Genomic DNA, 25,416 nt, shown 5'->3' with positions numbered 1-25,416 from the left:
AGAGCAAATGGCATGCAATGCAATATTTCCAACTCTTTTGAAGATAATTCATCCCTGCTTTTAAAGTGTGACAAACTGGATTGTTTCCCTGGGATTTTCTGAGACCAATTCAAAAATTAATGTTCTAGTGTCCCTTGACTCACGATGATTTCATTCATTTAATTTTTGTGTGCAGGATGTGCAAAATCAAGTTGTAATTAAAAGCAGCACACTGTGTCTGACACAATGGGTGAATCATATCCAAAAAGGATGTTTGCAGAGCTGAAATTGACACTTATAAAGCACCACAATGCTGAAACACATTAACACATTAACCCCTTTGACCCTTTGAACTCAAATATTGTTTTATTTAAATTCTAGTAAAGAGACAAAACAAGGTCTCCGAAATATTGCATGTTAAAGTTTTTCATCCTGAATTATCATGTGCAGAAAATGGCAGCGTCTTGGGTTTGAATATTTCTGTAATGTGCAATGTAGTGCACAGATACAGTACATGGACAGTCACACATTCAAGAAGGAATACAATGGATGAATGGGTTTTTTTATGTTATAACAACTCTCCTAACTTTCCTATGACACTATAAAGTATACATGATGCTTTAGCCATATAAGACATTATAGTCAAATGTATAATTCAAATGAGACGGTAAACATCATAGAGAGTGTAATATTATGAGCGCAGAGAGCAGCTTTGATCTTCTTCTCCTCCGTGACACTCTTGAGGTCCGCTGCGCTGTGACGCTGCTGAGAGGAGAGAGAGCAGCTCGGGAGGAGGGATGCTCAACTTAGTGGGAAGAACCTCATTGGAACCGACGCAGCATCAGAGGACGAGGCTCTAGGATCGGACTCGCAGAGGTAAGGCATTTGTATTTGTCTTTTTTTAAAACCTTATTTAGACCTCAATTGACTAAAATATGTGGTGAAATGGAATCTGCAGTGGTCTTGAAACAAATAAACAAGGTTATGAATACAATCTTCCTCCTCTGCGCATAAACAAAACAGCTATTTCCTCTGCCTCGTCACACCAGGACAGTTAGTTATTGAAGCATATCCACACAACTGCCCCCAGGATTGATTTAATGCCCTTTTATTAATCACGTAAAAAACCAGTTTGTTGCTGACGATACTTTCTGTACTGCTCCGTTCATCCGTTGTGTTGAAGCTCTCAAGCATCCAGTGCGTCTGGATGAGTTTTGCAATTCAGTTTCTTTTTGATTGTTGTTATTATTAAAACTAAGAGTAAGTCACCTACGCCCTGAAAACGGCGTGGATAAAGAATACACATTTTTAAAATGCAACCATGAATGGTTTCCTTTTGACACGCAGTAGCTCACCAGAGAGGGACAGACGGATGCAGTAGAGGCTACAGAGGTCTTCAGGCCACTTACACCATCACTGTTCCCCTTCGTGCTTTAACATTATTACAGTTCGTCTACAAGGCAATGCCTACTTGTCTTCGTCACAGGGGATGGCTATTCCAGAAGGAACAGCAACACGTGAACAGGTCAGAAAGCAGAGATGCACCGACATGAAACACTTCACCGGCTTCTGCTGAAGTCGGTTTGAATGAATGAAGCGCGCACGTGTCACGAGCTGCACGTTTTGAAATTCTGCTGGAATTCAGATTACCAACAAAAAATCCAATAATGGGACTGACCGCACAGGGATAGCACATTAGGATGTGTTTGATGTGCACTTATCGGTTACATATTATCAAATCACTGGTCAGCGAGTCACCATGGAAACACTTGATGTGATCACATTAATGCATTGGCCCTCTATTCAGCCAAAGGGTATCGTAAAGGTTAATACAGGGTGGCGTACAAACCAAATGTGTACCCTGGTTCGTACCCACATTTGTACAAAACCCTTATTTGTAACAACTTTAAGCACGCAAATTAAAAGCTAATCTCTTATGCAACAACAACGTTGCTGTTGAACGCCTCCGTTTTCAGATGGGGCCGTCAGATGAAGACGTGGCCTTCCACTCCAACATACCGGTGCCACTGGATATAACCGTGGCTGTGGTCTACTCGGTCTTTGGTGAGTAAAGTCTACGTACATTCAAAGCTATTTTGTCTTCTTTTTTTTTTAATGCTATAGTAGACAATAAAGAGTTAATAACACTGATAATGCTGTCAAGGAGTTTTCTACGTGTTCTGCTCACACCTATATAAATAATACCGACGATCTCTTCCATCCATATTTACTCTATTTAAGTCTTCGCTAGAGCTGCAGACGTCAATGTACATACAGTGGAGCAGATTTTTAAAAATAATTTATATCTTTGCTCCCGATGCGACAACGTAAGCTGCCTCTGATCATGAATTCTGTGGCTGGTCCACGTACTCAAAATAACAGGTCAGCTTTCATCTCAGTCTCTGATCTTGGCAGCATGGAGAACCCTCACATGTAATGATGATCATAGGCTGTTTAGAAGGGAACCAAAAAGACAGTTTAAAAATTAGACTAATTTTGTGAAAGGCACTGTTTACTGATACCGATTTGACGATACACATTTAAGGATGGTCATTTTACAATTATTACATGCTGTGTTTTTGCATACTGCTCACCTCAGTTTGTTTCACTTCTGTTGAAGTCCCGTTTGTCTCTGTTGCAAACATTAAAACAAATGTAATTGTCACTTGTGCTTAACATAATCATTCACACTGAGCATTGCTGGTCCCACCTGATTACTCACGTCTTTTCAGTCATTGTTTTTCATAAAAATACTGCCAAATATGTTGCAAAGACAAGGAAATAAATCTCGTATATTTTAGGCTATTTCTTTATAGGGACTCGTATTTATTCATTTTTTATATAATAGCCTATTTGTTACAGGTAGAATACCCCAAATGCTTTGGGTGAAAAAACATTCATTTGGCATCAGCGCGTCAACAATCGTCCGTCTCCACCTTTGGTCTGTTCTGTAGGAGTGTGTTCCCTGTTGGGCAACAGCACACTGCTGTACGTCTCCTACAGGAAAAAGTACCTCCTGAAACCAGCCGAGTACTTCATCATCAACCTAGCGGTTAGTGACTTGGGCCTGACTCTGTCCCTCTACCCCATGGCGATAACTTCAAGCTTCTATCACAGGTATGCCACACCTACTGGAGCATGCTTTTAAATTAGACGCCCTTTCGTATTTCACGGTTTAACTCTATGGTTGGTTAGCGGTATGATTGCCTGAGAGTTCACAGATATGAAGTGTCATGCGCATGCTATTCTCCTCTTTTGCCTCTCACTCTCTCCTTCCATTGATCCTTCTTTTCTGTCTCGCATAACCTCCATCGCAGGTGGCTGTATGGGAGAACAGTGTGCTCCGTGTACGCTTTTTGCGGCATATTGTTTGGCATCTGCAGTCTAACCACTCTGACCCTGCTAAGCACGGTGTGCTTTGTGAAAGTGTGTTACCCGCTCTATGGTAAGTCTTCAAATAAGATATCTTTGTCCAGTGAAATGGCACCGCAAAGTGGCTCATTGTTGATTTATCTGTCGAAGGAAGCACAATGATAATCCCCCCCCCGTGGAGCACTGCACATTAGCCTTTCTTTGATGACTGACAAGTCCAGCGGCTGCACTCGATACTGATATTTGTGAGGCTGGTTAATGCAGAGCAATGGAGCCTTGCGTTTGACGTCATGAAAGAGGTTTATATACAGAACTTCTTCCTTAAGCTCTCAATTTTAAACTTCTTTACCCAACTATTTCCATTTTTTTTGTCATGCACACAAATAAGGGGAACACCAACAATTATTTGTTATAAAAAATAAAAATAATTTCACTGAAACTGCAAATTGTTTTCCTCCCAATTAGTTGATTATTATGTTGGTGTACCTCAAGGTTCAGCATTGGGTCCACTGTTACTTAGTTTGTCTATAAATGCCCAACCTGAAGTGTGTCCGCCTGCTGTAACTTGTCAGCTTTACGGTAATGATATGATATCTACGGGCTAAAAAGAAAGCCGCAGAAGAACTATCAGCTTCAGTGGTCAATATCTCTAACTGGTGAGGTTGAGGTAAAATAATACATTTCCTTCTAACATTCAAAACACAAGTTAAAAGTTTTTTTACAAAAAGGATTTGGAAACATTGGCTATAAAGTCTAACTCATTCACATCTTAAACTGGGAAAACATGAACATCATTTTTGAAGATATTTTAGTGACGTAACATTCTGGGGCAAATCCAAAAAACAGTTGTGTCAGAATCTTTCAACTGCATCGATACTTTAAAAAATCAATTTGTTTTCATAGGGAACCGGTTTAACTCTGCTCACGGCCGTCTGCTCATTGCCTGTGCTTGGGTCTACGCCCTGTTGTTTGCCTGCTCCCCGCTTGCCCACTGGGGGAAATACGGACCAGAGCCTTACGGCACCGCCTGTTGCATTGACTGGCGCCTCTCCAATCAGCACGCTACGGCACGCTCCTACACGGTGGCACTGTTCATCTTGTGCTACATCCTTCCATGCTGTGTTATTGTTGCATCTTACACCAGCATTCTGGTCACAGTGCATGCATCCCGCAAGAACATTGAGCGGCACGTGTCCAGGCAGACGCACATGAGCAGCATCCAGACAATTATTGTGAAGGTAAGAGCAACGTCTGATTAACACATATCATTACATCAATCATGTCAAAGATATCGCTTGGCCCGTAGACTATAAAGTGCTTTCACACTTTCCGTAAAACGGAAGGGGGTCGAATATCAAAAGCTCCTCGTGAGAGACGAGAGCCCTCTGGAGAGTTCTTCACTCCACAACGTGAGGAAATCGGCTGTAAATTGGCCGTGACCTGAATACCACCTCCAGTGATGGAGCTTCTCATTAGCAAGAATTGGCTTTGGTTGTTGTATTCTGATGGATGAGAAGCAACTGATGCCGTAGATGATAAATGATCATCATCATCATCATAGGCCTAATAATAATAACTGATTCACACAAAAATGCCTTTCTACCCATAGCCTGTGGATAATGTTGGTCAATAAGTTGTTCAGCTTGTCAAGCTAACGGCTCACATTCAGTCAACTATACCCGCCAGTCACTGTTTAGATTTGATCTTGTGCTTTGAAAAGATAAGTATGGTGACTTTCTATATTTTTCTTACAGTCACCAACTACCACAAATGAATCCACGACTGAAAGTAGTCCCCAACAAATTAGCTATTTAAACTTGTTTGGCTAGCCCACAGTTTGCTAAAAAAACTACAGCGTCAAGATGCTGGAAGCTTCTTTGAACATGATAGTATGTATTCATGATCAGTTTTTTAAGATGTACGTCTAGAAACTCGTGGCCTTGGGGGGTAAGAGGGAAGTCAGAAAGTATTGAGTATTTTGGCATTAACCCATATAGAATAACACCAGACTTATACTCTCAATACGATGGTTTGGGGAAACCAGCTTTTTTTTAAAGTATGTTGTTTATTTTTTTAAACAATATAAATGTCCTTTTTCTCTTCTGTGATCTTTTCCCTGCAAGCTAAGTGTTGCCGTCTGCATCAGTTTCTTTGCGGCGTGGAGTCCATATGCGGTGGTGTCAATGTGGGCTGCCTTTGGACACATTGAGAACATCTCTCCTCTGGCCTTTGCCCTGCCAGCCATGTTCGCCAAGTCCTCCACCATCTACAACCCAATCATCTACCTCATGCTGAGGCCGAATGTCCGCAGGGTGATGTGCAGGGACATGGGCACTCTTTGCAACGCCTGTCTGAAGGGCTGCCTCCGCTACCAGTGGCCAGCGAAGTGCTGCTTCAAGCCACAGATCAGGGTCAGACTTCCTTCAATCCACGGACAGGCCAACCGACTCCCTCCACCCAACTCCTCTACTCAACCTCCGATGGCAGCATTTAAGGATCACAGCTGTGAGGAGTGCAATGGGGCTTTCGAACGCTTCAGACACTACCCTCAAATGTGCAGCGTCACTAACTTTGGTGCCACTGGGGACTCATCGGAGGATCGAGACCCTCCAGTGTCCCGAACACATAAGCAGAAGACTCAAAGCGTGTGCCACAGGAAGTCCCTGCTGGCCATCATGTGTGCAAAAAGGACTTCAGAAATAGACAACTTCCAAATCAATTTAGAGATGGTTCCGGGGCATGCAAAAGTGGCGCGGCCCTGATATTTCCCTCAATTCAAAATGGTTTGAGGTTGGATGCAGACAGCTATAATTTGAGGGGTATTTAGCGTGCAGCCTAGTCTGCAACGCATAAACAAACGTATTATGTTGCCTTAGTAATATTTGCACTTAATGCTTCTCTGAAATGATATTGTTGGCTTGGCAGTGTATTGCTGTCAACCTGGCTTCTAAATCATTGTGCCAGGGCTACGTGGCTTAAGGATATGTTTAGGGGGTTTAAGTTGTTCTTCTAGCAACTTAATTTTCCAAACAATATTGTACTGCCTAACATCCATTGAAGCACTAGAGATAGCAGCATCTGTCTGTAAGTTACTTTATGTGTGTATTACCTCAACACTCTGGATTTAAAGAAGTGTGGGTATTTGACTTTGAGTTTGCCTAAACTTGTTCAAGTGGGATGGCGAGCAACTTGCAAAATGTGCAATATCGTGGATGCAACTGTACACGTCCCTTTAAAGCCCCTGGAAACTTGATTTCAGAAGTATTCATCTTACATATTAATGATTTAACTACACGGCAATCAGAGGTTCTTTAGGTGTTAGTCAGTATAGTTAATGCTTCATCAGGACTGTGTGTGAATGTGGTTTGGTGAGATTAGATTGACTAATGAAACAATCCACCAACTGTCATCAGATTCAAATGTTGCTGAATCCTGATTGGTGCAACTTCATCACATCACCGTTTTCCAGATGAGCCCCAACCCTGTTCACAATTAGTGAGAGGAGCACTGAGAAAAACAGAAATCTGTCATGTGACATAAACAAAACGGGTTACTTTGCCATAAGATTGTGTATTTATGTGGAGAAAACAAGCTTTGGGGGCTTTTGGAGGAAAACTGAACATTGGAAACAATACATCTTGTTTCAGTTCAAACGGCAAAGACTAAAGATATGTTTAGCATTTTTGGATCTATAAATGTTCCCCCATTTTTGACGTCCCACAAAATAAGTAATAGAGTTGTGCAGGGATGATGTTTTGTTCTCGGCCAACCCAGAAGTTCAACCTGTTTCCCAGTAATACAAATTAAGCTCTGTGGCAAACACAAGTTTAGGATTTACTCGTATTGTTCAGAAAGATAATCTTTCCTAATGGACACCTCTTTTATGCAGCAGGATACCAGAATACCTCCATGAGAACCCAGAGCCGTCTCATTTCAGCTGTAAACACGTCCTTCACTACGCCAGCCCGAGTATTGTTTACAAGAGCATAGTTCATGGTGCTTGATCATTATTATTGCACTGCACGATATCTACCTGCGCAAGATGAACTTCAAGTCATCCTTTCATCTGTGCAATGGAACGAGACATTCCACTTTAGTTGACTGACAATTGATATCGTATATATTCGTGTCCCTGGTTATGGAGAGAAAAGGGAAGAAAGACGCATGAAACATCCCATCCAATACAAATATGCAGCTGTAGATAAATTAATTAGAGGAGAAACTTCATGTCGTCTGTAATTGCTGTTGTGTGTAAATCCATTGTGTGACGTAAACATGGCTGTGGACTCAGGACCAATTCTTTGACAACTCAAACTATTGTTTCAGTGTCTCAGCCACTCACAGAATTATTAACCCTCATGAAGTGCTAACAACTGCCATCTATTTTAATTAGAATATCGTCGTTTTAATACCAATTTCTTAATGACTTTTCATGTTGTAGGTCCCATGTGGCAAGCATGCTGCATCCAAACTACCTAATTAGATTTTATCTGCGCAGCAACAGGATACAATTTTAACAGAATCCCTGAATCTGATAGAAGATGAATGTACTTATTGTTAGGAAACGAGAAGGCCTGTTCACGTTTATATCCCAGGACTTTATCAGTAATCCATCGTGGCGTGAGAGGATTGCTTTTCTTGTGTTTAGTGGAGGGATTATTTAACTCATCAGGTGAAATAGAACAGCAGACGCTTCGATCATATCTGAAATCCATTAAACGGGAGTTCAAACTGTCTTTCAACAGTAAAAGGGAAAAGATTTGTGTTAAAGTGGAAAATATGGACAAACACACTGCGGTTCAAACTCTACAGTGGTCATCTCAGTGGTCAAGACGAGACAGCCGTGTAGATGTCGTCATTATATTGTTATCCATTCACTAGTTGTAGGCAATAACTACTCAGACGAGAAGTAAATAGTCAACTAGAAACAATACCGTGTAGTGCAAGCTATGAAATACACTTACTTTGGATTTTTAGAAACACATGTACCCAGTTTATTGAGAATATCAAAATGTCTTTCAAACAGATGCAGGTTTGGGGAGAGCTACCGTGTAGGGAGACCTACACTGCAACAGTAAGACCCAATACACAAAGACACCTTGTAATGACACAGAACAAGACATGGACACATCTCAGAGACAATCAGAAGTATCCTGTAATCCAACATGTGTGATACAGTAGAAGTGCAGCACAGCAACAGTTTATAGACAATATGACATCATTACAGTAAATCCACACACACTGGAAACTCATGCAAATAGCTCATTAGTAATCCACGCACTTTTACTGTAATTTGGGGGAAATGGGAGCACATCATCTAAAGCAGGTCCCAGATTAAAGAAGACAGACTTCAATTGACTCACGAATAGATTGTCTACTGACCCCTACTGGATGTAAACAATAATACGCATGTATTAATGCCATAAATGACTCCTTGTGTTTCCATCTTCTTACCCGTTCTGTGATTTTGTGAGTCTTTATGTTTGTGTTGAGCTGGAATAAAAGTTTACCGCGCACCATTTGATGAGTCCATTCTTCATTTAGAGCTTCGGTAAGCGATCGCAGAGGCTTCTCCACAACGCAATCTTTCAGGCAACAATTTATGAAGAACATACTTGCCAATGATTCTATAGAAAGTATGACGTTGGTATTATTTCTTGCATTGACCTGCCGACTACAACATTTCATCTGCCACGTGAATAAGAAAAAGGCGTGGCAATAATTACTTAATTTACAAAAACTTTACAAAACAAACAACGATTTTTAAAATCCCACGATAAGAAAAAGCTGAACCGTGAGCATGTTTGTCTCCACCATGAAGGTGCGTTTGGTAGAAAGTCATTTGAGAACGCGCTCAGAGCTTTCAAACCATCACACTAAATGTCACGTCCCAGAAAGTGAAAACAGTTGACAGCGATCTCTGCGGTCATTATAATGCGTAATTAAGAGATTTCTTTCTGGAAAGATGAAGCTGCGTTGACAACCGTTCCGGAAAATGTAACCATCATCGGTAGAAAGTCTTAAGAGGGCACGAGGTTGAACGTTTATCCGACCTAGGAGGAAGAACCGCAGGTGTCCAAGATTTTCTGGATGACGTCTACCTTTATGTTGCCCTCCACAGCGCGACAGAGCTTCCCAACTGTGCAGCCGATCCTTCCCTCCTTCATTTTCCAATGTTCCAGCATCTGGTGCACCTTTTCCGACAGGCCGTCCCGGTCACAGTCGTGCTCAATGGTCTCTATTTCCACACCGGTCAGACCCAGTTGCCGCGCACACCGCTTCCACGTGGCCCCGATGTTGTCCCTCAGCAGATCCAGGTGCTCCTCGTTCACAGCGTGGTCCTCTGGATGACGTACAAGATACATCTGTTAGTCAAGGCCCTAGCTCGGATGAGAAAGAGGTCATTTCTATACTCGAAAACACTGCTCACCCGACCTGCCATTCAAACAGGTGCACAATGCATTACTTACTTTACTTATTAAAGTGTTAATGCCTATAAATAACTACTGTCTCGATTTGTTGATGGACAAAAACAATCCTTTACAACTATTTAAAAGAATATATATATATATATATATATATATATTTTTTTTTTTTTTCATTCTGATTGCAGATTCTCTAATGTGAGGATTCTATGCTTTTGTTTTTCATGTATGATAGCAAAGTGTCGATATTTTCTAACATCTGTCGAAAACATTATGAATTGCCGATGACCATAATTGTTAGTTGCGGCTCTACTAACAAAACCATCACGTTTGCAAACGGAGCAACGACAAAAACAAACGCTGCCGTGGCTCACCATATTTCAGAAGGCCTTCTTTGATGAGAGAGGCAGCTGAGGCGCTACCCGGCAGAGACATTAAACTACCGGTGGACTCGTAACCTCTGATATTCATCGTGTTGTTGCTCCCAATCTGGATGCCGCTGGCATTCTTTATGATATATGACGCTGGAACAAGCACAAAGCAAGAAGACATGGACTCAGCCTCTCCAATACACGTCAGTCAAAAAGGTGACAGAGGAATTTACTGAGGAAATGCTTCAACAAAATGGCACGTTTTCTTGTACCTGGATCTTGTTGTTGTTGTTGTGTGCAAGGGGTCAGGAGAAGCCCAGGAACAGACGTATCGGACACTGGGTAAACTGGCCAGGATTGCTGGCGGTCATAGTGGGAAAGTGGATGTTGCTGGTTAAGCAGCGATAGAGAAGGATTGCTGGCCGACATTGGCAAGTGGGATGGAGTCGGCATGGCGGAGTTCATGGACTCATAGAGACCCCCGGTGGGGCGATAACCCTTTTCCTGGCTGGTGGGCTGCACCGGCTCAGCTTTCGTCCAGGAGTGGACCGAGGATGCGAAGGAGGGTCTGTCCGGTTCCGGTTGCCTGATGGCGTGATCTGAAGGGCTGACGTGGTTTTGCAGGAAAGGATTTGAGTTGCTGTGACGGAGGGCGTTGTCGGCGTCCAGCTGGTTCTCACAGTAGTAGCTACCGTGTTTGTGGTACTGAAGCTCCCGACCCAGTTTCTCCTCCAGAGCCGAAGGGGTCGCCTTTGCATCCGCCTGAACGGACCCCACGGAGGGCTCATATTGGATGTCGTGCATGTCATCGATACTGGCTTCGACTGGCCCGGGTACACTTCTGTCTGAACTCACCAAAGGAGCCGGGGAATCTGCGAGGTGAGGAGAGAAGTTGAAGCGATGAAGCTACTCACTCCTTTTCAAAAGTAGTCTCTTGCTTGCTGAGCATTTAGAACATTGAATGTAAAACATAATCGGAGTGAGTACAGAATATTCAGGCCATCACGATTACCAACAGCGCTCACCTGCCGATAAAAAATCCATTGATAAAGATTTCATCTTCTCAACAAGTTCTTCTGGGCCTTCATATAATTCCTGCATGGAAATATAAAAGAAATGCATTTCTGGGGCTTTATTTTAAATTCACATCTACTACTTTGTGTTACCACATCTAATACTACTAAAAATCATTGTATTTGTTTTATAAATATACCCTCAAATCAAGTAAATCTTCCTCCACGCGTGGTTCAAGCTTTTCTGTGTAGAAAGGAAGGAAGAAGTCGTAGCCCTCTGTAAGAAAAGGGAGGGGATGGATGAAGAAGAGCCACGCGATCAACTGAAGGGGTCAACTGACTTTTTTTTCCCTCCGGTCAAAAGCAGCAGAATTACAACAACATCATATTAAATCACCTTAAAATGTGTATATTAGCAACACATGAAATAAAATATTACAACAAACTCAAGCCTTAATTTCTTTGAATTCAACAACGACAGATGTATTAAATGTTATTTGCTTTGTGTCCGATTCATGCGATCGTATTTCACTGATAAGAACGTATATGCTTCAATGTATACAACATGAGCATGAAACGCACCTTGAAACGTTGGTCGTTGCAGCGGGCTGTGATCCCAGCACTTCCTCATGAGCTGAACCATCTCGATGGGCGTGTCGTCTGGAATAAGGTTTTGCACCGGTCGGTCCCCGTTACGGACACACTGGCTGATTTGCTCTTCACTCCTCGCGTCTGGACAAAGAAAGGTTCACCTAATGTACTTTGAAATAGTGAATATGGCCTGTTCAACCAGCGAATCAGACAATAAACCAGGCGGTTGCTGTTTCTAAAACAGTGCCTCAACGTTTGATTATCCACGGGTCAGATGTGTCGTATCATCAGGGCGTGAGCGCGCTCCGACATCCCAACTCACTTGCATACGGCTCTTTCCCTGCGAGGACGACCCAAACCACGATTGCAAAGCTGTAGACGTCAGACTTCTCCGTGGAGGGTGTATGTACGCTCTCCAGGTGCTCAGGGGCCATGTAGCTCAGCGTGCCGGCACCTCTCACCTCTGCTGATCGCCCCATGCGACTCCTCCTGCGAGACTCCTCCCTCGTGAGCTTGCTCCATGTCATGCAGGTGGCCAGGCCGAGGTCTGCGATCTAGAACAACAACCGAGGAGGCACAATACTTCAGATTACCATGACGGTCCCACGCGGTCAGAATCACCAACGTGTCACGGGGGCCTGAAGCGTGTGACACACACCTTGATGTGAAAATCCTTGTCCACTAAAATGTTCCCTGGCTTGATGTCCTTGTGTATGACCTGTTTCTCCGTGAGGTACACCATCCCTTCCAAAATCTCTAAGATGATTCTGCCCTTGATGGATACCGGCACAGGGACCTGGGAAGAATGTAGTGTATCAATACATCAGTTTATATAAACTTACCGTGAGTTATTTACGGTACTTTTACGGTTCGGTTAGGAGTTACAGACTCATTCTAAACCTGCTGACCGTTTCTAGCATGACCGACAGGTTGCCCCTGGGGATGAGCTCCATAACCAGCGAGCAGTCTCGATCTTCCATGATCACACCCAGCAACTTCACCACCCGCTCATGGTTCAGGCTCGCCATGATGTTCCCCTCATCCAGCAGTGACCGTTGACTCTTCCTAGAAAGGGAAAGTAAAAAAGAAAAAATAAGTGATATCTGATTGAAGTGATATCTTACTTACAGTGGGCTTAGCGGGAAGACAATGGGATGCACCGATAAAGAGCGGATCAGATGTCATGATGGGACTGATCCACATCAATTAGTGTCTTTGACAACATCATTATAGAATTCAGTATTTCTGCTATCGGGTACAATCGTTCAGTCAAGCGGTGCCACCAACTCAATATTAAGTGCTACAGAAATCCATGCACAAAAGGTTATCTTACATAAAAAAAAGTATGTGTATGAGTTCCACACTGTGACATATAGATGTTATGTTGAGGGAGGAAAAGAGCACTAGTATTGCATCAACACTTGGTGTGTGGTACACTAGAGTGGGATTGGCAGAGAATACTCGTTTCATCCCTTGAGGACAAAAGAAAATCTAAATCTGAAATCACCTTTCAGATGATCCCATGTCAAGCTGCAACTAAAATGGGAATGATGTTTGTTTTCCCGACAGAGGCGTTGTTGTGGCATGTTATCTGAAGAAGAAGAAACGGATGTTTGACCTACATCCGCATTGCTCTGCGCTAAAAAGGAAGTTCTTAACGAAAAGGAAACCAAAAAAAATAGTTTCGCTCATCCCTGCGCCAATATATCATGACAAAATCCTGTCAAATAAATAATAATAATAATAATAAAAACATATATACATATACAGTATATATAAGCCTCGCTGAGTTCCCCTTTGAAGGGGCACATGATTCAAGTTACCAGGGGGGAATACCCAGAAGACAAACACACACACACACACACACACGCACACACACACACACGGCTAACTTACACGGTGCTAATCGGTCCTGTATACATAGTCTTCAACACCACCTGGCCGAGGGTGGCATGGTAGCACAGGTACACTTCTCCAAAGCCGCCGTAGTCCAGAGCCTCTTTTTTAATGAGATCTGCCGACCTCATATGAAGTGACGCCTGTGGCGCGGTGGCCATCCCTGGTTAGAAAGTTACAGGAAAGCAGCTGATCGACAAACACACACACACACACACACACACACACACACACACACAGAGAACAGCTCAGCAAAACTGTGTCTAAAACCACGTCATTGGTTCAGCCGACGCCAAGATGCGGACGAGACTAACGGCGAGGCTGTTTCGTGCGGAGGCGCCTGAGTGCGTGTCGAGTAATCCAGGAAGTTTTCGAGAAGTGAGACGAGAGAGCAATGACGCCGAAACCGAAACCCGGCTGAGAAAGTGGCTCCAGACTCAGGACAAAATAAAGCGACTGCCGTCTTTCCGGTTAAACCCTTAGCACATATACGCATATAGGACCCTGATGCACCCCTCCTGACATTTTAATATTATTTATAAATTATTAACGAAATGATTAACACACATTTAATGCATTTCTCACAAGACAATTTGGAAAATAAAACACTATACTGATCTAAATGGATGACATTGGAATATGTTTGTCCCATTGTGGATAAATATTATACAGTGCTCCAGGAATGAGTCTAAAAGAAACCGGATGTAGGTGAACATTGTGCACTTCCGGTTCCTCCGCCTAGAAGTTTTTGATGAGATTCAGTGGTAAAATAAGGCATTTCTACGTGTTGTTCTCCACAATGAAAAACAACCGTACACACACTCCTGTCGGGAGATTTGTAAACTTGTAACGTGTCTTGAAAAAAGCAAAACGTCATCACGGTCCCAACCTCGGAGCGTGTGCTCGTGCTCGTGGTGGAGGTAGTTAGTAACAGTTAGCCCAACTTTAGCTTCTTACCGCTACGCATTGCATTCACACTTAAAACATAGAAACAGTTAATTTGTGAAGATTGTCTCGCCGAACTAAACGTGTAAGTATCAGAAACATGTTTGCGCCACACAGCTTCTTTTTTTTTTACAATATTTAAAAAATAGTGTCGCGGTGCCAACTTCCGGGGTTGGTTTACAAAAATACATGAATTATATACTATTGCAGAAAATAACATAAGCTCACGACGTGTTTTATTATGGAGTCTGTCTTGTCTGATATATAAACAAAGGTGTGGGAGTTGGAATGGTGCAACTTCTATATGTTTCTTATAATTATTATTTTGTAAAATCTAACTTAAAAAGACAGAAATCTTAAAGTGATAACAGGAGATACATTTATAGAAATTTCAAAAGGGTTTAATGAAGTTTACTGTTTTTGATATATCTCAAAGTATAAAAGCAATGAAAGCGGTTTAATTGTACGTAGCGTTACATATTAACAGGAAGTGCATATTACTCATTTCGCTTATAGTCGCTTACTGCACCACCTTTATTGCTTTTGTTCAAGGAAGAGAAGAAGCAACGAACCCGGTTTAAAGACAGAGGCATGATGTAAAAGTAATTTGGCTTTATTGCTTGCACTGCAGTGTAGATGTTTTCAGAAAGTTATTTTACAGTGACCCCCTTGTGGTTGTACTGCATCACTGCGACTCTGCCTACCAATTCAACTTCAGCCATGCACAGGGGAGACGTGTAAATATTAATACCCCTGCACCCATGTTTCACCCAACAGCGAGCGACATATACTCTACTCGGTCGCGGCTGTAACTGTAACCCCTCTGTCCCCTCTGGCATGGCCTTCAGGCTGCTACCATCCCTGTGGTAGAGACGGATACTGTAGAGTTCTGTATACATGAGACAAACAAAAAAGGGACAGACTAATAATTTTCAAAACACAAAAGGTGGTGCAAAATAATGCAGATTCATTCATTGGATGTAGACAGTCATAAAGCACTTTCAACAACACATGTATACATGTCAATCAAATGTATCTATTGGTCAGGGGTTTTATGAACTAATAATAAAAGGTTACATGTTAGGGCTGGACGATAAGACCAAAAATATGTGACATGATACATTTTTATTTTACATTAACGTTTATCTATCTTTTAATACAGCAGTGAACAATGTTTCTTTTCTTCTGTATGCCCACTTCCGATATCTTTGTCTCGATGTATACCAGTAAGACCAGATAAATTACCTCTGGACTGTGAGCTCCATTGCTTGTTGCAGCCGGTTTATTTATAAAGGCATATTTATAAAGGGATTCATGATGTGTATAGTGATTTTAACTTTATTTATCATCCCGCCCCATCTACATAAACTGAACAGATTTGAAAGGGGAAGATCCTTGTAACTGCAGAAGTGTGAAGCAAACTACCAACCGAAGGGTAGACCTCGTCCTCCTCATACAGTGTCTTGGACTAGCTCCATAACAATCTGGTCACAAAGACATGTCGGTTTAGACCAGTCTACAGTCGTCCTCCATTCTTCATATCCATTCATCCTTCATCGCTCCAAACAAGCTTCCCTACCCATACCTGGAACATGCCGACCTGTGTCTGAACTGGTGCAGCTGTCTGCCTGTCCCTCTTGGCCAAATAAATAGAAAAACACAGAGAAAGACGGAGGAGGGGGAGAGAGAGTAACCGGGTACGTGTTTTGGTTTGATGGCAAGTGGAACCTTCTTTGACATATTACGATGTTAATGTTGTTTCCGTTGGGGCCGGTGAGACCGTGGAGGCCGCTTCCGTCGGGACTGTGGGGTCAACGGCGAGCCCGGTTGCAGGCACTGCTGTGACCGTGACCGAGGCTGTGGGGGCGGTGGCTGAGAGGGGCAGGAGGGGGAGCACTCCCTGAGGGAGGAGAGGCGGCAGCTGGGAGGGCAGCATGGTGGGTAGAAGAGGTAGGGGGGCCAGACCTGGGAAGTTGAGGGATGGGAGAGCAGCCAGAGGGGGTACTGAAGAAAAAGAATGAAAAACAAAGAGTGATGTGTCATTTTGTGCTGAAGACACAAAAAATGAACCACACAATCGCGCTACGCAGTCACACTAGCAAGTGTTGGACATTGAGATAAATGCTGAAAATTATGCTGTTCCATCAAAACCAAGCGTCACAATAAAACACATTAAATAAGGACAGTCTTAACCAGACTAAATATTAAACTTGACCTCTAATTTATCTGGAATGTAACAATGTTATCAGTTTTGCGTACATTGATTTTAATGTGCAAATGACGGTTATCACACCAGTGCACAAAACGGTTTTATACGATAGTAAATAATCGGTGTGCAGACTATTACTATATTCAGAATATAAGTAGTGTACATTTCAGTCTGAGGTCATACCAAGTATATACACACTCATACTACGTATAATCATATATGCTCTTCGTCACAGTGCATATACTCATACTATTAAGTATAAACCTTATACTGAGGTTGATGTACCAGTTGATTACCCAGTTTGTACATCAGCGACTGAGCTACATTAGAGGCAGACATATCCAGTTGAAGGACAATAACATCATATTCACGTTTCAAAAGCTTCACAAATAGCCAGAGAAACTTTCAGTGATTGATGCCTTTAAAAAAATTAATTATATATATATATATATATTATGAGAAAAGTGCTATGCTTTGTTTACCTGTTCCTCCTGATGTTAAGGTGCTGCCTGCTAGTGACATGGCACTGAGGTCTGGGAGGGGCAGGTTAAGGTTGGGCAAGTTGGGGAGTGGCGGTAAGCCACCTGGAAGGGACATCAGACCTACACACACACACACACACACACACACACGGGTTATATTAGACTTGTTCTGCATTACTGCAGGGAAGCAGATTTGGAAATGAAAATTGGGCAAAAGTACAAAAATATGAATTTTGTACATTTGAGAAGAGTGGCTCTAGTTTAAAGGAGTGGCACACATGACTGATGGCCTTTTGTGTGAGCCAACAAAGAAGAAGTAGGAATTCAGACTGATGACAGTTCACGTGGCAAACAAAACCAATAACCAGAATAAACACAGACAAAGTTGATAGTAGTTTGATAGGAACTCAGACACTGACTATTTTGGGGGAACTGAAGCTGCTTGAAGTTCTTGAAATGAAGATACTCACTGTTTACTGATAGTCACACCTTGTACTTAAAACAACAAGTGATGTGTGTACTGTTTACACAGGCAGACCTTTCTCTTTTATTCTGAAAGGGTGTGACTCAGCAGACTGATGTCATGTGCTTTGAATGACTACGTTGAGAAACCCCTCACCTGGTATCGTGGCGGGGTTGAAGACGGTGGTGCCAGGATTTAGTGGAGTGAGTGGGCTGAGGCCGTGGCTGGTGGAGGAGGGGAGCAGCGGGACAGTAGGCAAACCTGGAGGAGAGGCAGACACAAATAACCCATTATGAACAAATATATTCGGAGTAAATACACTATGATTGTGAGAGATTCTTTTTATTTCTCCCATTTCACAAAGATCAGATTGGATGCGTGTGAAAAAAGAAACAGAAATACCTGTCTGCAGCTCCCTGGGTATGGTGGGCGGGGCTGTGCTGATTGACAGGCTCGACAGTGACTCTTCGAGGCCAGTAGGGATGGCGGGCCCAGTAGGTGGAGGGGTCACTGCTGAAAGTTGGACCTAAGGAGTTGAAGATGAAATATGGAGGTGGTAGAGAAAGAGATGCTGGCTGTCAAACAGATAATGTCACATCTCATCCAAACATGCAATCAAGTTTGCTTTTTGCTGCATACATAAGGGAACTTTAAGACTGTGGACATGCACAAACACAACAACACACTCTTTCTAGTCTTACGACCACTACATGTCAACAGCCGCCCCTCATAAATACGTGTGTGTACAGTGTGTGCCGACCTCAGTGAATCCATCCTTCAGTGGACTGACGGGCTCACTGGGAGAGCTTCCAGGGAAGCTGATCTTCTTCCCCTCCTCAAAAGGCCTAGTAGGAATCCTGTGGAGGTATCCATAGCCAATCCCACATCCAAGACTGGAAAAGGAAGAAAGGTAGTTCAGAATCCAAACTGACAAACTGATAGTTTCATTCAAACATTTGAGATTGGCCTGGTTTCCTCCCACTGAATAACTCAGGAGCTACAGCCAATGAGAGCGCAAGACAAAAAAAAGATTTCATTGGGCCGTTCAGAACTTTGTGGGCCCCTCATGTTCCTGTGCTGGATGCAGAAAAATAACTACATTAAATGGAGAATAGTGCAAAATAGAACAATGGTCACAAAAATGGCAACAATTAGAGACTAGAAGGACATAGCTGTACAGGTTGTTGTGAGTTGACTTACAGGAATAACCACTCTTCATTTTAAACCTGCAATAATAACCATTATGAACACTTTGGGCAGCATAAATGAGTCGTGAACACATTAAAACATTTCCTTCCTCATAAAACATGCTAAGCCAATTTTTGGTGAATTTGAATCGTTCATTATTTTACTTGCAGTCTCCTCCTTCAATGCCTTTGCTGTGTATCTTGGTAAGCTACGGCCACATTGATCAGTGTGAAACTATTGGCAGGAATGTGGACCACTTCAAACCAAACACGGGCCCATTCATCAAAAAACAGCTCCACAGCGCTAGTAGATGTCAAAATGTCCACAGAGAACTTTTAAGTTGATGTGGCAAACTTGTTAGCAAAAAGCTGCTTATTACACATCCATCAGTACTAGAGCCACATCATCATTTGTGTCTACCGGACAAGTCACAAGTGTCTCCTTTTAGTTTCACCAACAATAATTGTTTTCACGCAGTCGTTTAATTAGATCATTATGGAAATATCCATTGTAGCCGCTTTAACGCCGCATGTTTAGTCGACCATTATGAAGAACAATGAGGTAACTGCTCCTCGCAACCGCTGCCAGTGTCTGCTAGATGACTACGTAACCCACTGATTACTTCAAAAGAAACCAAAGTCTGCGTTACCTGCCCTCTCCTCCCCAGGCCCCGTTGGGTGTGATGATCACTTCTCTGCAGTTATCTGTGTCCGTGTTGTACACATAGAGCTTCAGTCCTTTCCCCTCATGGCTTTCTATCAGAGAGAACAGGTCCTCTGACTGCAGATACAGTCACAGAGAGGTGGGTAAAATTAGAAGATGCACAATCTCTGTCATTATCAGGTGGTGGATGTGCAGGAGTGACAGTTGCAAGGACCTTAAGTGATGGTAAACTACCTCATTCATAACAGTGTCGGCTCCAATGATGTAGTCTGTGTGCGGCCGCAGGCCAGCGAGGGCTGCTGGGGAATTGGGCTCTACTTCCTGTGAAAGAGGAAGCGTAAGTGTACAAAGAACCATTGCACCACATAAAACAAATCAATACAATACAGATGGACCATTTGGAGGTTACTTACCAGCACATGCCAAACATTCTCATTGGCTCCCTCAAAGCTGCAGAAGCGAATGGAGACACCGAGCAAGCCCTGGCCCCCCCACAGGTTGCTGGGGGTGACTGTAGACTCCCGCAGCTCCAGGGTCTTTGAGGAGTACACCAGCATCTTAACTGGTTTCTCAACACTGGCTTTCAACAAGTCTTTTAAGGTGTCATTGTCCTTGTTCTGCGGAAAAGGGGAGGAAGAAGAGCGGCGGGGGCCACCATAAATCATGCAGTCCCTTATGACTTATGCTAGAGACAGTTGCTGGCTTCCCTTACCAGCCTGGTGTTGTTGATGGAGACAATGAAATCAAAGAAAGGCTCCAGTCCTGCTCGGTGTCCTGGCGAGTTCTCCTGAACCTGCACACACATGAGAGAACACATGAGCTGCTGTTGCTGGACTGCACTTCATGCATTCAATTGAATTTCTTGGAAAGAGCAACCGAGATATTCTGTACATATACAGCATTAAGATTGGATGTGACCGACTTACAAGAGAACTGGGTCTTCTAAATAAGCAACTTTTAGGGGCTTGTATGTAATTTAGTTCCGAATGATTCACGCAGGCATCATTTAATAACCGGTTATACGTGTGTTACTCCTGCAGGACCTCAACGATCTATGGATGGGACCGATGGTCTTACTGCTTCCCCACCTCAGCATCTCGTTACTGATAACCAAGTGACGTTGGCAGTAGTCGTCTTGCTACCAGAGCCGTCTTAGTCCACGGTGTTGCTCTGGGACACCAACACAACCAGACTGGCAGCTGTCATTCAGTGTAGCTCCGTCGCTAGCTTCAACTAGCGCCAGTCCGTGCAGCATATAGCAGACATAAACAGACCGTGTGGCGAGACACCGCGTGGGCCTCTGACACAACTCAACACACACGAACGTTTTCCTGACACCATGTCGGTGTGTTTCCCCCCCAGACGGAGGCCCCAGCATTCATCCCCGGCCTCTCGTCAACACACCGACCAGGGAATCCTCCGCCTCTGAGCCGACTCAAAGCTAGCAGCTAACAGCGGGCTGTAGATGCTCTAAAACTCACCCGGAGGACGTGGTAGCCCTCGGAGCCTCCCCCCGGTATCTCCACACTCTGCGCACCTCCCATGGTCTCGCACGTTTAAGGCTTTTGTGGTTTTAATGGCAGCTTGTTACCCCGCAGAGGTGAGAGACCTTAACACTTCCACACACCGGGTACACGTCGCCAAATGGTTAGCTGGGTGATGCGCATGCGCTGTTACGTGGCAGGAAATAACGCCTTTTGGATATTGGGCATTCAATTTCCAAGTTCCAATTTTCCAAAAGGTTTCTGTGTAATTCAACATATATATCTATAGATATATATATCTATATTATAATTCTTCCAAGAATGTTTGTGTCGTGGTTTTAGAAAATGCGGTTTGTATCTGAAGAGTCTTTTAGTTGGGACCGGCGTTAACGTGGTTGGCGTTAATCCGTTTGTTGAACGTTGAGGAGCTCTTTGAATTACACACACGAGATCTTAACACCATCTTAATAAACATTCAAACACAACCAGAAGGAAGCACATATATGTCAGTGACACTGGGTCAATATATATATATTTAAACGTTGTGCTAAAAACACAATGGATTATGTCTTGCTCTATTGAAATTTGATGATGGCATTACATTGAAGTCTAATAGTGATGTATACTAAAGCTGTAAAAATCATAAACCTTTATTATATCAGAATAAACCTACAGAAAAATACACAATACTTAATTATTCACATGATTATTCAATGCAGTTGTGCTACAGTTGTGTTGAAGTTTACCCATCTTTTAAGATATCTGCCCTCATTAAACCATAACATTGACCGCTCTATTGAGTGCATTAATAAATACCTATGACGACATACAAAATAACCCTCCAGCTACTTTTTGTTGTATTGATTTGCAGTGTATAGGCTTTTCATGCCCCGTTCTATAAGGGGCAGAGGGCAATGCTTATGAAATGATCTTTACTGTGAAGAAATCAGGTGTCATAACATCAACGTGCAGTATACACTGTTGCCTTACAACAGTAGTGTGCCTATCCAATCTGACCTTTTTATACATATGATGTAAACATCTGTATCAGTCTTTTTAGCCATCTGCACTGGAGTTTTTAAAATTCTCTCTTTTTTCATTAAGTCTATAACTGCTCGCGCATGAATTTATGTTTGTTGTTCTGACATTGCTTGTGTGTCTAATGTAAAGCTGATGTAATTATGTTTTATGTGTCACACACAGCTTTTAGACTTTTGACATCACTATTAGACTTCAATGTAACGCCATCATCAAATTTGAATAGAGCAAGACATAATCCATTGTGTTTTTAGCACAACGTTTAAATATATATATCTTGACCCAGTGTCACTGACATATATGTGCTTCCTTCTGGTTGTGTTTGAATGTTTATTAAGATGGTGTTAGTGTAAGGTTTTCAACCCCCAATGTAGCATTTAAAGTATGGTTGTGCAGACGGAGAGTCGCCACCAGAGGGCGCTGCAGTACATCACATGATCGTTGCTGAGCTCTATGATCTTTCAGCCTCATTCCGCACCCAACTGTTTGATATTGTCACGCCTTCCATGCAAAGGTAAACAATGCCTTTGTCTCCAGGAAATGTTGGTTTAGTGAGGCTGAATCAAATCACTCACAGGTGAATAACGGGGGGGGGGGGGGGGGGGGGGGAATTAAGAAAAAAGTACGGGGGGGCAAATGTGAGGAACGAAAAGAGTAAATTAGTAAGGGAGAAGAGAAGAAAGAGATGGAAAGGAAAGGAAAGAGATGGAGAGGAAAGGAAAGGAATAATGGGGGAGAGAGGGTGCTGATGAGAGGAACGTTCCACATTCGAGAACAGCCAATCCCACATCAGCTGGGGGCCAAACAAAGCCTCCTCAAAGATGATTAGGCAGAGAGGAATTAATGTGCGTGAGTGTGCGTGTGTGTGTGTGTGTGTGTGTGTGTGTGTGTGTGTGTGTGTGTGTGTGTGTGTGTGTGTGTGGCCACTGATACAGGCTATTCAGAAGCAGATTTGGATACTTTAGTATAGACAAAAAATAGATGTCTGTATTTTTGAGCTTGTGTGTGTGTGTGTGTTTTAATAAGTCAGACTCACTTTTCCCTTTAATAGACTTTATTAAAGATATTTTTTGAGATGGTATGATTCTGTAAAGTGCCCCCTGGGAAACGTTCCCTTACAGCTGGCTTATTCAAATAACCAGATTGGTCACACACAGGAGTCGTTGGCCACATACAGCACACAGATTACCTTAAATATGTTTTTTGCAATTGTGCCATTCACATATGGTCCCTAGTTACCATAAATACTTTGTTAACGTAAGTCTTATAGAATACTGCCATAGTACACATCCATTTATAATGGAAAAAATAAAGGTGAACATTGTGCAAAGACACAAACAGGAACTCTTCATACAAGATATTCCATTGAGTTCCCATGACACTGAGAATACAGGTAATATGTATTACAATTAATATATACTATATTACAGTAAATGCATTAGGATTCAGACAGATACAACACTACTTTCTTCCCAGTCTCAAGAGGACAGTACATTCTCACATCCTTGTGCTATTCTCAAAAATAAAAGACTGGCACAACTGCCAGAGGATTATATCGACTTCATTCTTAATCTCATCAGAAGGCCCGTCAGTTATCTCAAAACATTCGGTCAAAAAGACTCACAATCACAGAAAGAAACACACTATAGAAATTGCATCGCAGTCAAGGTTCAATAATACAGTAGGTAACCTTTTACAAACACCTATAATCAATAAGAAGTTCTATATGAAGGACAATGGATTGCTCTGTTCCCGATTTGCTTTCTTTGGCTCACAAAATCACTATAAATAAACTTTACTCTAGTTCCTGTAATTACATTTACAAGTGCATTACCGTGTAATACACACAAAGATACATTTACAATAAAATACCTGAATCTGCAAACAGTGGAAATGCAATAAATATGAGTTCTTATATAATTAAATATTAATATTTTCACAATGCTATAAACACACATGGGTATCACATGATTGCATGAAACAGACAACGAGCCAGCGTTTTACAAGTTAAAAGTTGCCACAGACTTGGGAGAGCGGTGGACATTTTAAATCTTAAACTTCTACGGAGGAAAATATAGCAGACTGTATATATCAGCTGCTGGAGGTTATCTAAAACCTCTCAGCTTAACACGTTTGGTACCATGGTGTGCACATTAGGTCATAATAAGCTTATTTTCAACACAATGCTAGCTTAAAATACATGACAGGATACACTCAAATGTGCCACGCGCACACTTGCACACACACGCATGCACACACACACACACACACACACACACAAACACACACACACTGCTTCAGGGGCACGGACACTGGTTTAGTTTGGTAAATATATGCACAGCTGAAAGCACCAATGATTACATTTTGCGTAGCAAATGTATGATACAGCGGAATAGTTTTATGATAGTTTGTTATATTTTCATCTGTGCTTTTCTGCCTTTCAGTGTTTGACCAAACACACACACACACACACACACACACACACACACACACACACTCAGGCACACATATACAGACGTTAAAAGGCTAACTAGATTGGACAACTAACTTGATTTTACACACACACACACACACACGCACACACACACACACACACACACACACACACACACACACACACACACACACACACATTACAATATTCCACAGCACACACATACACAAGAGCATGTTTGTTGTACCTGGAGCCTTCAGATACTTAGTACTTTTATATATATTTTTTCTAGAGGAGGAACTATGTGGGACGAGCAAGTAAGACACTCAAAGTCTCTCTCATAGCAAACTTGTCATCGCTTGGAGAAACAGTCTGGACGCTTCAGACAAAGAAAGACTGGATAGAAAGAACCTAAATCATGTCTCATCATTATTCTGTCTGCAGCGCTGTGAATGTTTCACCCCAGTGGCGTTTTCCTTGGAACTACAACAGCTTTTGCCCTCTGGCCACTGAAGCAGCGATGGCTGAGAGGTCTACAGGTCTTGACCCAGCCTCTCAATCTCATCGATGAGGAAGTCGATGTCGGACTGGGTGGCCGCCAGGTTGGAGACGACCATACGGAAGAAGTTGACGTTTTTGCCCTGAGGCTGGTAGCCCACCATGGTGGTCCCCGACTCCATCATCATGGCCTTAATCTTTGGTGCCACCTGGTGGAGTATAAAAAGAATAAATAAAAAAGACGAATTAGAGATCAATTGCATTCATAAAAACATCATTGATTGATTGTATGGTTTAAAAAGGAATGACGATAACAAGGACGATGTGCAGGACATTCATTTCCACCTGTAGTCCACTGCATCGAC

General features: G+C 42.6%; 4 protein-coding genes across 5 annotated transcripts in view; 1 reads left to right on the top strand and 3 right to left on the bottom strand.

Annotated features, from left to right (window-relative positions):
• The first annotated feature begins 1,955 nt into the window (after positions 1–1,955).
• On the top strand, positions 1,956–6,113 carry opn7a (opsin 7, group member a). Its single transcript, XM_034556193.1, has 5 exons — positions 1,956–2,043; positions 2,934–3,096; positions 3,297–3,424; positions 4,255–4,589; positions 5,475–6,113. Exons 1-5 carry the CDS (start codon positions 1,956–1,958, stop codon positions 6,111–6,113), a joined length of 1,353 nt encoding a protein of 450 aa, XP_034412084.1.
• A 2,323-nt stretch (positions 6,114–8,436) lies between these two features.
• Positions 8,437–14,319, bottom strand: ripk1l (receptor (TNFRSF)-interacting serine-threonine kinase 1, like). Of its 2 annotated transcripts, none has more exons than XM_034554997.1 (10): positions 13,648–14,319; positions 12,660–12,816; positions 12,410–12,547; positions 12,074–12,305; positions 11,743–11,892; positions 11,361–11,437; positions 11,173–11,242; positions 10,420–11,019; positions 10,151–10,300; positions 8,437–9,694 (listed from the first exon to the last, which is right to left on the bottom strand). In XM_034554997.1, the coding sequence occupies exons 1-10, from the start codon at positions 13,806–13,808 to the stop codon at positions 9,405–9,407; spliced, it is 2,025 nt and encodes a 674-aa protein (XP_034410888.1). In that variant the 5' UTR covers positions 13,809–14,319; the 3' UTR covers positions 8,437–9,404. The 2 variants fall into 2 exon arrangements, with proteins under 2 accessions (XP_034410888.1, XP_034410889.1); XM_034554998.1 differs by lacking the exon at positions 13,648–14,319 and adding an exon at positions 13,259–13,557.
• Positions 14,320–15,189: 870 nt separating this feature from the next.
• Positions 15,190–21,246, bottom strand: LOC117746127 (Golgi reassembly-stacking protein 2-like). The gene is made up of 10 exons (XM_034554999.1): positions 21,079–21,246; positions 20,310–20,390; positions 20,011–20,214; positions 19,832–19,918; positions 19,584–19,714; positions 18,507–18,639; positions 18,149–18,272; positions 17,903–18,007; positions 17,284–17,403; positions 15,190–16,596 (listed from the first exon to the last, which is right to left on the bottom strand). Exons 1-10 carry the CDS (start codon positions 21,139–21,141, stop codon positions 16,334–16,336), a joined length of 1,311 nt encoding a protein of 436 aa, XP_034410890.1. The 5' UTR covers positions 21,142–21,246; the 3' UTR covers positions 15,190–16,333.
• Positions 21,247–23,159: 1,913 nt separating this feature from the next.
• The window catches only part of LOC117746785 (glutamate decarboxylase 1-like), a 16,130-nt gene continuing 13,873 nt past the window's right edge, over positions 23,160–25,416 (bottom strand). The window contains exon 17 of the mRNA XM_034556090.1: positions 23,160–25,260. Coding sequence (XP_034411981.1) covers positions 25,087–25,260 — 174 coding nt within the window. The 3' untranslated portion in view covers positions 23,160–25,086. The remainder of the gene's footprint in view (positions 25,261–25,416) is intronic.

Source organism: Cyclopterus lumpus, chromosome 17 (genome assembly GCF_009769545.1).
Source record: "Cyclopterus lumpus isolate fCycLum1 chromosome 17, fCycLum1.pri, whole genome shotgun sequence".
Classification (NCBI taxonomy): Eukaryota; Metazoa; Chordata; class Actinopteri; order Perciformes; family Cyclopteridae; genus Cyclopterus; species Cyclopterus lumpus.
Note: the sequence above shows the minus strand (reverse complement) of the source record. Positions and strands in the feature narration are given on the sequence as shown.